Source organism: Chaetodon trifascialis, chromosome 4, assembly GCF_039877785.1.
Source record: "Chaetodon trifascialis isolate fChaTrf1 chromosome 4, fChaTrf1.hap1, whole genome shotgun sequence".
In the NCBI taxonomy this organism is placed as follows: Eukaryota; Metazoa; Chordata; class Actinopteri; order Chaetodontiformes; family Chaetodontidae; genus Chaetodon; species Chaetodon trifascialis.
The window spans coordinates 7,126,861-7,139,606 of record NC_092059.1 but is presented as its reverse complement, the minus strand read 5'-3'; the positions used below and the strand labels follow the sequence as shown (position 1 = coordinate 7,139,606).

At 41.0% G+C, this 12,746-nt stretch overlaps 1 protein-coding gene across 1 annotated transcript; it reads right to left on the bottom strand.

Moving 5' to 3' along the window:
• Positions 1-251: 251 nt before the first annotated feature.
• Positions 252-10,772, bottom strand: il23r (interleukin 23 receptor). The gene is made up of 16 exons (XM_070961383.1): positions 10,712-10,772; positions 9,453-9,582; positions 8,914-9,089; positions 8,053-8,176; positions 7,789-7,955; positions 7,279-7,415; positions 6,979-7,183; positions 6,784-6,866; positions 5,658-5,859; positions 5,349-5,552; positions 5,008-5,106; positions 4,706-4,861; positions 2,101-2,241; positions 1,794-1,881; positions 1,191-1,281; positions 252-921 (listed from the first exon to the last, which is right to left on the bottom strand). Exons 1-16 carry the CDS (start codon positions 10,770-10,772, stop codon positions 256-258), a joined length of 2,730 nt encoding a protein of 909 aa, XP_070817484.1. The 3' UTR covers positions 252-255.
• Positions 10,773-12,746: the final 1,974 nt, after the last annotated feature.

Below are 12,746 nucleotides of genomic sequence, written 5' to 3'. Positions count from 1 at the left end.
AAGATGGATGTACAGGAGATCAGCAAGGTCGTTCTGATTCATCTTCAGAGGAAGATGGTATGTACTGCTACACACATATTACAAACAATAAAATTTCTTATTCATTTATTAACTTGGTTTTAAGCAGAGCTGATTGTAGTTGCACACCATCTGAAGCACGATCTTCTCTGATTACACAGAGTCACTGAGGTCAAGTGGTGATTGAATAATGCTTTCTTGAAAATCAGTTAAGTAGTGCAGGTTGTCCTGTTTGTGTCATTCCCCTCGTCCCTGCTGCCGCTGTGCGTCACACAGCGCCGTGCTGCCGACAGCAGCTACCTGAGGGAAATAACCAGCAGTCACTGTTGTCTCAGCTGTATACTGACATAAACACGCGTCTGCTGTGTCACAAATTGTCATTTCACCCTGTTGTAAATCAAGAGAGGGAGAGTCAGCTTCCACATTGTCCTCCATCCCCCTCCTCCCAAGGAAGAAGCCCTCATTCAAGACAGGTTTAGGCCACAAAAGGCTGTTTACAGAGCTGAGTGTCAGCCCCACAAGTGAACCAGAGAACTCCACCTCCACGCTGGGCAGAAAGCCTCCCGGTAATCCTCCGAATACACTTGAACATCGGTCTTCTTCCCCACTTATCTGTGCGTCCCTCTGCTCTTCTTCTGTCTCCAGCTCATCCTCTCCGTATGGAGCCAACATGGCAATCTGGGGTTTGTAGCTGACATGTTCCAGCTGGCTGTCAACAAGCATCGTCCCACGATCTGCCACTAACAGTGGTGTCTCCACTGGGGGTTGTCCTGAGCCAGCCTGGGACACTTCCACGTGGATGTTGGGGTACATGTCATCCGTCTCGTCCTGGGAGATGAAGCTGATGGGGGACAGCGGAGGGTCGCTGTAGGTGGAGGAGAGGGGCTGTTCACTTTTGTCCTGCTGGAGACCAAAGAATAAAAAGCAATGAGTATATAATAAATCTCTGGTGTTCAGCTGCATGTTGTCAGAGTGAAAGCAGGAAGTAACAAGTGACATTACTTCCTACTGTAGTCCAAAGTGTTAAACCTCTTGAAACTACATTGTTCTCAAAAAGGTATTAAAATGAACTGATTTCTCTGTTATCCTTTTAACTGTGTGCAGCTGCTGCAGTTTCCTCACTGTGTTAATGATGATGATGAATGTCCATTAGCTTTAGCACTTAGCTTTACCTTCAGCAGTTGGATGGCAATACTGTTTCCTGGTTTTGGGAAGTTTTGATCAAACCAGGCGGGTCCCCATGACACACATTTCTGTTTGATGCTGAGATAGAAAAAGACAGCTTTTAAACTGCAGTTTTTCCAGAGCTGATAATTATCAGTTTATTATCAAATACAGTAGTGATGCAAAGTGTACAGAATTAAAAAAATACAACAAAAACATTGTTATTCTACAACTGTGTTTTTACTACACAAAGTCATACTGCATGAAGCACACAATCAGTATCTTCACAGGGAAAACAGCCATCAGGCCGGGCTGCTTTGACCATATGTAGACATGATATTAGATGCAGGGTTTAAGTTTCTGTTCATGTGTGGCTTCTTGTTCCTGTGCTCATGTTGTGGTGTGGCATTTCATGAAATCCACCACATCCATCTTAGTTACTAGTAAAACAAAACCAATGAACATTTAAAAACAGCTGCAGGAGATTGAGGAAAAAAAGTGATGTGCATCCTCCGAATACTTTCATTATTATTAGACGATGTCTGTTATGGTGACTGTTGTTTTCCATGACACAAAGATATCTAAGCACAAACAATGCATAATAATAATACCGTTCTCTCACACAGCTCCAGCACAACAGGTTGGCTATGATTGCTATGAAGAGCGTAATGATGAAAACAATCACGAACACCAGGCCAACTAGAGGAGATGAGAAGGGGAAGATACAGCAGTTAAGAAGAGAAGCTGTGAGACAGTCAAGAAAACAAAGTCCTCTTTCATCTTCCCTCTTTAAGCTTTTTTGTCCCGAATTAAAAAGAAGGGGAATTACAGTTAAAGACATGTGCTTTAACAGAGCAGGCTCAGCAGACGGATGTTTGTGTTGTTAATCGGGGCATGGGCTGACAGCAGGGCACTGACCTGCAGGGGTTTCAGGCCAGGAGGAGACTCGGACACCCCGCGGCCCCTCTCCTGCTGAGGTGGACGCGGTCAGCTGCAGAGCCAGAGCTCCCTCAGGACAGGCCAGCCACTTCTGTCTGGGCTCGGAGCCAGACACCGTCACTGCAGAGAAGCAGCCAATTCATTTGTTAAGGCAGCACGATCAGTTATTTCATTTATTCAAGCTTTAAAATATGCAAGAAGGCAAGATGAACTGCTTTAATTCAGCTGCAAGTAATGTAGAATGTCAGCCCCATCAATCAGTATGAATCTGAAGTACAATCTTGACCTTTCAAGCAACATAGTCAGTCTCTAGATTGACTCTATGAAGAGATTATTTTGTCAATTGCTGTTCCCAAGGTTAAGAATGAACCTTCAATAATGGACAAGAAGTCTTTAAAGTGCTCAGGAAAACAATGGAAATTGAAACTTGAAATCTACAATTGTGCCACTTGGGCAAATTCTCATTTCCCCAAGATTGTGCAATATGATTTAAAGCTACAGGACAGGCTCTAAATGGACTTTGCGGGGATATAGTTTTGTCAGATATGAATGCTGAAGTAGTTCTGTGTGCTCTGAGCTCACTTTTGTCCTGAGCTTAACTTTTCAGTTGCTTCAAGTTGCAGGAGATCCAGAGAGTATGTAGATAAAAGCTAATTTCTATCTCTAGACAAACACCCAGTTCTGACAAGCAGATATGTTTTGGTATATAAGTAACTGGATGGGAATAAGATAAGATGTCTGAGTAATTTTCAGTGAAAGTTCAGATGAAATGACTTAAAGAAAACATCCACTGTACACACAACGTGTCACCGAGGAAGAGGAAAAAGTAAGCTCTCAGGTGCCTTTACACTGAAGTTCCAGAAATAGTGCTTGATGCAGGCTGGTTAGTAACAGCTTCACGGTTGCATGCGTGCATGAAGCCACATGGCTTCCTGTTCGTGGTCAAAGCCAGTTCTAGAAAACGCTATGATTCACTGAAGACACTATGAAAATGTTGACAGCCAGTGTTTTAAACATCACTTTTCTCACTGGCGAACATCCCCTCAGTCATACATCGAGAACAAATACACTCAACCAGATAATCAGAAAGGTTTATACAAACATACAACTCCAAGTCAGGCTTTCTGTCAGATAGCCAGCAAATGTTAATGTGTAGTGATAGCATCTGTTATGCTCCACTGGCTCCACTGTCACTGTTGGATATTTTGGCTGTTTCAACAAATAATTAATCACAAAAAATAAAGGAAGCAGCCACTGGTTTAACAGTTGAATCTCACCACATTACTGGAAGTGAGAGGCGAAAAACCCTGCTGATGCACTGAAGGTTTGTGGGAGGGGAGTATCAATTGAATGCTGGTTCCACACTTTCCATTATGTAACAGAGGTTTGTGCTGAAACACAATGCATGCATATGCATACATAATTTCCCACGGGTGAGCATACACATGAACATGCTAGAAAGTCTTAGCCTGACCAAGGTAAAGTACATGTACACACACACACACACACACACACACACACACACACACACACACACACACACACACACACACAACATATGGTGCAATATGTGAAAAACATGCTCAAAACAAATAGGGGGCACCATATCACCAGAGTAACTGCAAAATGCTGCTAACTGTAGCTGCTATTTGCTAGTTAGCTCAGTTAGCACAGTTAGCTCAGATAGCTTCGCATTCTATGGTGAGATTAGCGAGCTGACTCTGTCCAGACTGTGAGCTCAGAGCACCGGGGGGTGTTGGTGTTTACACCGCTGGCACAGACACTTTGGACTGCTGGAAGCAGAAGGTTTTCAGGCCCAGGCAGTTACGGAGCCCCCCAACACCTAAAAACTACAGAAAATGGTCTAAAAAACCAAATACTATCTCTTTAAACATGATTCAAATAAATACCTCATTGTAGTCTAGTTAATTAATTCAGTAATTGAACTCAGGACCAGGGGAGCACAGATATGCTCCTGAGGTGACCTCTGGAGGTCTGAGTTATACTAACAAAGTATCACCTATGGAGGTACAAGGTGGTATTTTGAGACAGGACAGGCTGGGGCGAGCTGGTTAGCACGTCAGACCTGTTATTTCTTCACATTCTGTTGCAATTTTTGAACGTTTTAAACTAAAATTCTTATGTTGCACCTTTAAATAAGCACCATAAAGAGAAGTCCTCTTGATGTATAAGAACAGGAAATGACTCACAGCAAAGTTGTCTTTCCTCCAGACCTTCAGACAGAGCAAGTTTGCCCAAATTAGAAAAAACACATTTTGTCACTTACCGCCAGTGATGGCCAGTCAAGCAAAGAGTTTCGGCCTTATTACAGGATGAATTAGGCTTTAAAATATCTGCCTCTGACAGTGGAGGGGAAATGGATTTTGATGCTCACAGCATTGAACAATTGGATTAAGAAATTTAGAAAATATTGACATGTTATATTTAAAAAATATTCAGTTTTCTATCAAATAAAGCAAAGAAAAGCAGCTAAATGAAAACTGGAAACCTTGAACCTTGAAATGGCTTAAATGATTGATCAATTATCAAAACAGCTCCTGTAAACAAACACAAAAGGACTCACCGTTGAGTTCAGGCTTGCTGCCGCTCAGCGTCTGGAGATAGATGGTGTAGTTTGTGATGAAGCCTCTCTGCTGTTTAACAGGCAGCTCATCCCACTGGATCCAGATCTGTCTGGCCTCATGGAGCAGTACTAACATGTTGGGAGCAGACACCGGCTCTGAAACACATAAAATGAGACAGAGAGAGGATGATGGGCGTAGACTGTCCACTGAGCATTAACATTTGTAAATAAAAATGTTTGTCTTTACATTCAAAAAGTAGGAAGAAACTGTTTCTGGGACATGTGGGATGTATGAATCTTACTCTGTTCTTTGGAGTAGACCAGACCAGATGATGGAGCACTGACACCCCTGGTGGTCACAGCATACAGAGAGATATTGTACCTCACACCTGCAGTCAGACCTGAAACAATACAGAAAAACACTCCCGTATACATTTCTCAAACCTTCAACTTGCTGATGAACTTTAACTTCAGCTGTGTTGAGAATCATAGTAATGAACTGAAATTCTAAAAGCAAAAATTATTTATGTGTAATTCACCAAAAGTCCACAAGAGGTCACTGCTTGTCTCTGAACTGAAACCACTGTGGCTCGATTTACAAATGCTTTGTGCTTTGTATGCCTGATTGTTAAGTGCTCTGTACCTGTGATGAATGTGCTGTTTTGATCTTCAGCCAGCTTTCGCCACTGCAGCCCTTCCTCGGGTACACTTGTCCATTCCACCACAAAGTGCAGCAGCTCTCCTCCAGACGATGACCAGTGTTTCTTCCCCGGCCACGACCAGGAGACCAAGACAGCGCTGCCATTAGCTGCAGGAGCCAACTCTCTCGAGACAGGCCCAAAATCACCTTAACAGTTAGAAACAATGACAGGATTATGCTTTATTGTTTTTTCTTTCTTGGCAACTTAATAATGATTTGCTATGTTCTGTCCTCTGTCTAATGTTTGTGTACCTGAGTGTCCGAGAGGCACATCCGCTGGTGGAGACGCCCCATATGAGGTGACAGCACTGATGCTGAGTGCCTGGACCTCTGCTGGGACCTGAACTGAACACTGGCTCAACGCAGCACGACAGGTCACTCCCTGTTTTTGGTCATTTCCCAGGAAGATCTTGTACTGTTGCACTTCACCGCTGTAATCTTGTGGAGATGGAGGCTGGGGAAGACGTCCATTCATCACGTTAAATTTACTTTCAAAGAAACATCTGGACAGTTTGCAAAATACAGTTATATGCTTTCTTTACAGGACTTCGATGAGAAAATTGATACCACTGTCATATCTGTCAATTAGATATGAATCCACAGCTGGTTAGCTTAGCTTGGCATAAAGACTGGAAACAGCTAGCCTGGCTCAGCCAAAGGTAACAAAATCCAGCCACCAACACCTCTAAAGGTCACTAATTGATATAGACCTGCAGCGATTAATTGATTAGTTGTTAATTAGTCGCCAATTATTTTGATAGTTGATTAATCGGTTTGAATAATTTTTAAAGAAAAAAAAGTAAAAATTCTTGATGTCAGCTTCTTAAATGTGAATATTTTCTGCTTTCTTTCCTCCTCTTTGACAGTAAACTGAACATCTTTGGGTTGTGGACAAAATGTGACATTTGAGGACGTCATCTCAGGCTTTCTGACATTTTATAGACTAGACAACTAATTGATTAATCAAGAAAATAATTGACAGACTAATCAACAATGTAAATAAAGGTTAGTTGCAGCCCTAAATTAGTACGTTATGTCTCCTATGTTTACTCAGAGCAAAAACTGAAGTGCAAAAACAACAAGTTGTGGTTTCATGGGGGGTTATGTGACTATTTCTTGGCTGGGCGCAGTCCAAGACAAAGTTAGATTTATGAAACAGACATTAAAGTGGTATCAATCTTTTCATCTGACTCTGAACAAGAAAGCGAATAAGTGCACTTCCCACACTGGTGAACTATTGCTGCAATCAGCGAGGAGTGTCGGCTGTCTCTATGAATGAACCAGAATAAACTAATTCTGACATTTGCTGTACCCTTGTGTTACAAAATGGTCAGAGTCATCATAAAAGCCAGACCTGATGAATTGCTTTGACACATACTTTCCACAAAACCGTCACCATCTGTTTCCTGTTTGTCCCCTGGCTGCCGACTATCCTCCACACATGCAACTGCTGAGACGGACCTAAAGATATGTTCGACCAGAAGTCGTGGGTTTTATGTAAGTGACGACAAACTCTCACATTATCACAATCTGATTGCCTTTGTTGCATGTTCAGTACAATTTGCATGCTTGCCTTTTCCAGGACTTCTCCCCCTCACAGACGGACTCCATTTGCTGCAGAACGACTTTTTGCTGCTGGTGCACGTGAAGCTGGTCTTGTTGGTATGCCTCAGTTGGCTTTGGTTGCATGTTCTCATCTGGAACTCATATTCAGTCAGAGGCTTCAGGCCGTCCACTTGTATCAGACCCTTGCTGAGCTCTGTTCCCTCTCCCGCTCCCTAAAAAACATCAAGAGATGAGGTCACCTGCACTGATTCAGACGGGTGCTACAAAGACCCAGAAAGCTATCACAGGGGTCATTACATCACTTTACCCAGGAGCCATTATCAGAGCGCAGCCTGATGTCGGATAAGAGATGCTCAGAGGATTCAGCGCTTCTCCATTGCAACATGGCTGCTATGGAGTCACTCCCAAACGTGATCTGCATGATATGAGGGGTCTCTGGTACCACTGCAATACAAAAGAACATGGAAGTTGCGTGCACACAAGTGACAGTGACTGTCCAGTGTGATGAGCAGCCAAACAACACCAAAGCAAACAATAAAGCAGTTTCTACTAATTCAGCAATGACTCAAAAAGTCACTTTTAACATAAACGGATGTCAAAAGGTGAAAAAGTTCACTGAAACGACGACAATTGTGGGCCAACTGTTCACTTCAAAGGGATATTCCAAACACAGAGAAACACCCTGCAGATAGCAGGGTCAAATTAGTCAAATTCTGATCACAGAACGACAGCCATTCACAGGATGACTCATTTCTCAAGAAAATACTTGATAAGATTGAACTTACACCAACTCATTTATACAGAAATGAGATCTTACCTATATCCTTTACACAGAGGATGACTGGATCAGACTGCGACGATCCGAAGTGGTTGTACGCAGTGATTGTCAGCTGGTATTTAGCGTTTTCATCGATCATTGCTCGTGGTATGGTGATTTCTTCAGCATCCTGGATCTGAGTTAACAGTATCTGGGTCCCATTTTCTCTGATAATGAGTCAAAAATAGGGTTTGCTATTGTCAAATGGTTGACAAGTAAGAAAACAAGGCAGCAGCGTTGTTTGAACTGAGAATAACACTATACCTGCACACTGAAATGTTGTAGGCAGTAGGGAGGTGTGTTTCCTGTCCCGCCTCCCACGAGCAGTCTATTAAATCTGAGTTCCTTGACATTTCACAGAGAATATTTTCAGGTTTATCTGGAGGGACTTCACATGGAGAGGATGGAAGACAAAATAGAAAAATGATGAAAATCAAAGCATGGTCATTTTTTTATGCTTTTTCTATGTCTTTTCTATGATTTTTGGCAGCAATGTGGCAAAAAGGAATGTGTTTTATTACTTTTCCTCAGAGATAACAATGGGAGCTAGTCATTTTATCAGCTAAACCAGAGCTGGAGTGTTCTTGCTAAACTTGAAATACACAACAAGCTTTGAACCCACTGCTGTCCTGTACTGATTAGGCAAATGAATGAGTTGCTAAACTCATCTCATCTCGTAAATTGAAATGTGACCCGCGAAAGACACATCTTCACTGTTGCAAAAGCAAAAAGAAGCAAATCAGAATTCAGTCTAAAAATGCTTAGTCAACTATGTCTAAAACAATTCAAATAACTAAAATATGAGTAAAACTAAATGGAGTTTCCATGAAAAGACAGTGAAATACATCAAATTTTGTAGTAAAAATTTACTCTGCTAAGCACCTTAGCAAACATCTACCTACTGAACACCTGGCTACTACTATTTTAATAACCATGATGCACTGCAGCCACTATCTTACTACCTCTCAATGAGGTGAAAAGTTTCAAAAATCTAAGTTATGTTTGTGTGCAATTTTGTAAAACGTTTTTGCAATGCACACGAATCCTCTTAAGAATGTATTTCCTTTTCAAGTAATACAATCCTAATTTTATCTGAATGTGGAAGTCAGAGCCGACTGTACATACGACCGCCATGTAGGTCCAGTCCATTGATGATCTCACGCAGCTGATCACTGTGCAGTTTGCAGCGCACTATAGATAGTGGTGTTCGGACATTGACCAACTTGAACATCACTGTAGTGCAGTTGACATTTTTCCATGGATCGATGGTCTGACCATTCAGCTCCAGGGATATTTTGGACCTGGAAGACAGTAACTGCATCTGAACAAAACAGAGCAATATTTGTAACCTCTCTAAAGTATGATTGGCTATCTGCCCAGTGAGAGGCCGGCCCTTTGAAGAATGTCTTTGTGCTTTGTTTTCTTTTGTATGCAGCTTTCTGTTGGAGGTACAGTGTCTTCTCGAGGACTGATTGGTAGGACTATTTTTTCTTCACACAAAATCAAGATACTATAATGTTAATAGTTAAAGTTGATATAAAAATAGTAAATTAATGTTAGTCCGATGTCTGTGTGCGTGCACATACTTCATGCCATCCCTGTATAAGTCAAGTCCCACTTGGGCCACCCCAGTCAAAAACCTTTGAACACACTGCTGTTCATACCTCATACGCCATTTCCAGACGTGACAGTACACTGTCAGGTTTGAGCCTATGAGGAAAAGCGGAGCTGGTTCAACTGTCAAGTAACCAAGGCCATTGAAGCGCTGGCAGTCAGCAGGGAGCAGAGGACAGCCTATCCAGAAAAGACAGACACAGGTTTTCATAGCAGGATGAGCCAAGGCTGAGGCTGCCATCCAATTTTTACTGTCACTCTTCATTGCTGGCTTTACAATAACACATGCCAAGAAAAATTAGTGCTGTCAAAAATATCACGACATTAACAAATTCACGCAAATCAATTTTAACGGCGTCATTTTTTATCGCGAGATTAACGCTCTTTGTGACCGAGTGAACTTGTAGTTTTTTATAAGCTGTGGCCACTGCTAGTAACATTAGAAAAACTACAGGATAAGGTTGTAAACTGGAAACAAAACAATAGGCATGTTCCACGCACGTGTTTGGTCTTGCCTGCTTGCTAGCTGTAAAAGAGTAGGCTACCGGTTTGCATCCATTTCGACATTTCGTGGATGTCAAATTCCACGAAATGTTTTGATCCCTTAGAAAGGGTTGTTGAGGGGCTTTTTTGTAACCAAGTATTTATTTTTTTGTCATGTGTTTATTGACAATGTTAAATTGTGTGAGATTTGATTCATTCAAATGTGAATGACTGCTCAAAATGAGAATGTTAGTGTGAAATAAAACACTACACGTTGTTGTTGTTGTTGTTGTTGTTGTTGTTGTTTTCAATTAAAAAACATTTGCACAAAGCAAGCCTATCCACTTTTCCTTGTTGATAACAGTATTAAAATGATAATTAATGGGACATTTAGAATAGATAAAAACGTGTGATTAATTTGCGATTAATCGTGAGTTAACTATGACATTCATGAGATTAATTGCGATCAAATATTTTAATCAATTGACAGCACTAAAAAAAAATACATACTTCCGCGATCATTTGAATTTTCTAGAAAGAAAACTGAAACACTTTACGCTTTACATGTTTAACACTTCACTGCTGTGGTCAGAACTGCAAAAGCATGGTTTAAAGCTTGAAACCACAAAGGCTACCAAACTGTGATCCACTTTTCTCTCAGGGCTGGCAGGCTAACAAGAATGTAAGTAGATTTTTTTTTTTTTTTTTTTTTTTAAATATAATTTATCTGGTCAGCAAAATCACTATTTTGGTATTTAGGCACATCAATTGGATGGATGGATAGACCGATTAGATAGATGGATAGATTAGATAGAGTGATACTCACGCTGGAAGGAAAAACTTAGAAGTATGATAATGAATCTCCAAATCGTTGAGTGGAGACTCATCTCAGCTCATCTATCTTAATCTTTCAGAAGTCGCTCTGCACAAGTCACCGGCTGTGAACAAAATTTTGCAACAAATCAGCAGATTTTTATTTAGAAAGAACCACTTTATTAGTCCATTAAAGTCATCTTTAAAATCTACCTCAGCCATCTGAGCACAGGAGAATTTCTAACTAACTAATTTTCATGTGCAAGTTTGAGTTAGGCAGAACCAGTCATAGTAGGTGTGACACCACATGTGCCAGGTAAGAAAAAAGACGTTACTGTCATTGCGTTATCCTGCTTAGACACATGAGATTAATGTGCATTGCATCAAAATTTGAACGGAAATCGCCACTTTCAATTCAGTAGTAATTATTACATTTTTGCCAAACCACCAAGTTATGTGCGTAGAGATGTTCAGATAAAGCTCCTCAGAATTTCACGCCATCTGCTTACCTTTGTGTTCCCTTTATGATTTTCTTATCAAGATACAATCCAACAAGTTGCATCTTCCTTGGATGAGTTGCATGACTGAAGTGATCTCTGTTGCACGAATGAAACCTCTTAAAGAGGCCAGTGACCTAGTTTGGTGGTATTTTGTCAAATGCAGAGACTTTGAACATGATCTTCAGTACTTTGGTGCCCTACTTCAGTTGCTTGTTTTTCATCACCACAAAGGTTGAGTCGGCTTTAAACGTGCTGAAGACCTGTTCTCACTGATTAACCCGACATGTGACACACTGTGACATGAGCTTTTACTTTGAAAAGATGCTGACCAGCTTCACAACAAGTTTTTTTTTTTATCTACGTTAGTCCTGACCTGACTTTTTTTTTTTTGGAGTAACTTTAAATGTGCTGATACAGTGAACAGAAACGTGTTGATTCAGACTACATCAAGAACATACAGTACAACTCACTTGTCTCTGAACTGACAATTAATATACATGTTCTGCCTTTTAAGTAAGCTGATAAAACAGACTTACAGATTTGGTCTGAAAGAGGTCACTTCACATTAAAAGAATAAAATAAATAACCCATATCTTTTCTCATTTAACTGGCTGCTAATGCTTATAGTCCCTCATAGTGCCACGGTGGCGACTGTGTTTGAGGAAAAACAGGCAGAGACTTTCTCATGGTACCCTAGTTTATGTTATTTCCTTTCGCTGGTTATTTTCCATTTCTAACTTCAAAAGCTTTACAGGGAAAACCCAGAAGTTAGAGTGGGTGTGTGCTCATGTAAAGATAAAAGAAACCTCAAGCTTGAGGTTTGCTAATTTTTTTCAGAATCAGAAAGTCTTCATATAAAATGTCAAAGGTTCAGTTTAACTCAAAGTGCTACTTTTAAAGTAGAAGAATTTAGAGATTCTCTTTTTAGATATTCAAAAATGCGTTTTTATGTTTTAAAGCTGCAGTAAGTAACTTGTATAAAAGTATTTTTTTTGTCATATTTGCTAAAACTGTCCCTATGCCCAGACAGCAGTACATGAAACATGTAATCTGTGAAAAAACAAACAAACAAAAAAACGGCTCCATTGCTCCCACCTACTGCTCCTACTGCGATTTGCAAGAATCCACCGAGCACGACACAAAACAACCAATCAGAGCCAGAGGAGCATCTGAGGGAGTGTCTGACATCTGTCAATCACTACTCACACGCTGCAAACCGCCCCCTCCCTCTGCTCATGCTGCCAGCTGCCGCTCAATCAAACAGCTCTGTGAGCAGCGTCAGGAGGCTAGTGAAAGCTATGGTGGAGCAACAGCCACCCGCAAAGGCGGCCTGCACACACGCGTCGCTGCGAACTCCTCCAAGTTTTGGGCACCATTTGCTCTATAAACTAAGGTAAACTTAACGGAACATCACTTTAAAAAACTGGTATGTGAGGAAAATGACAATATAAGAACTAAAGTTTAGCTTGTTAACGATTTTGGGAAGATACACAGGCTTTTTTTTCTCCCTCTTCTTTGAGCTAACGCAAACAGGCTTACTAGCCAAAT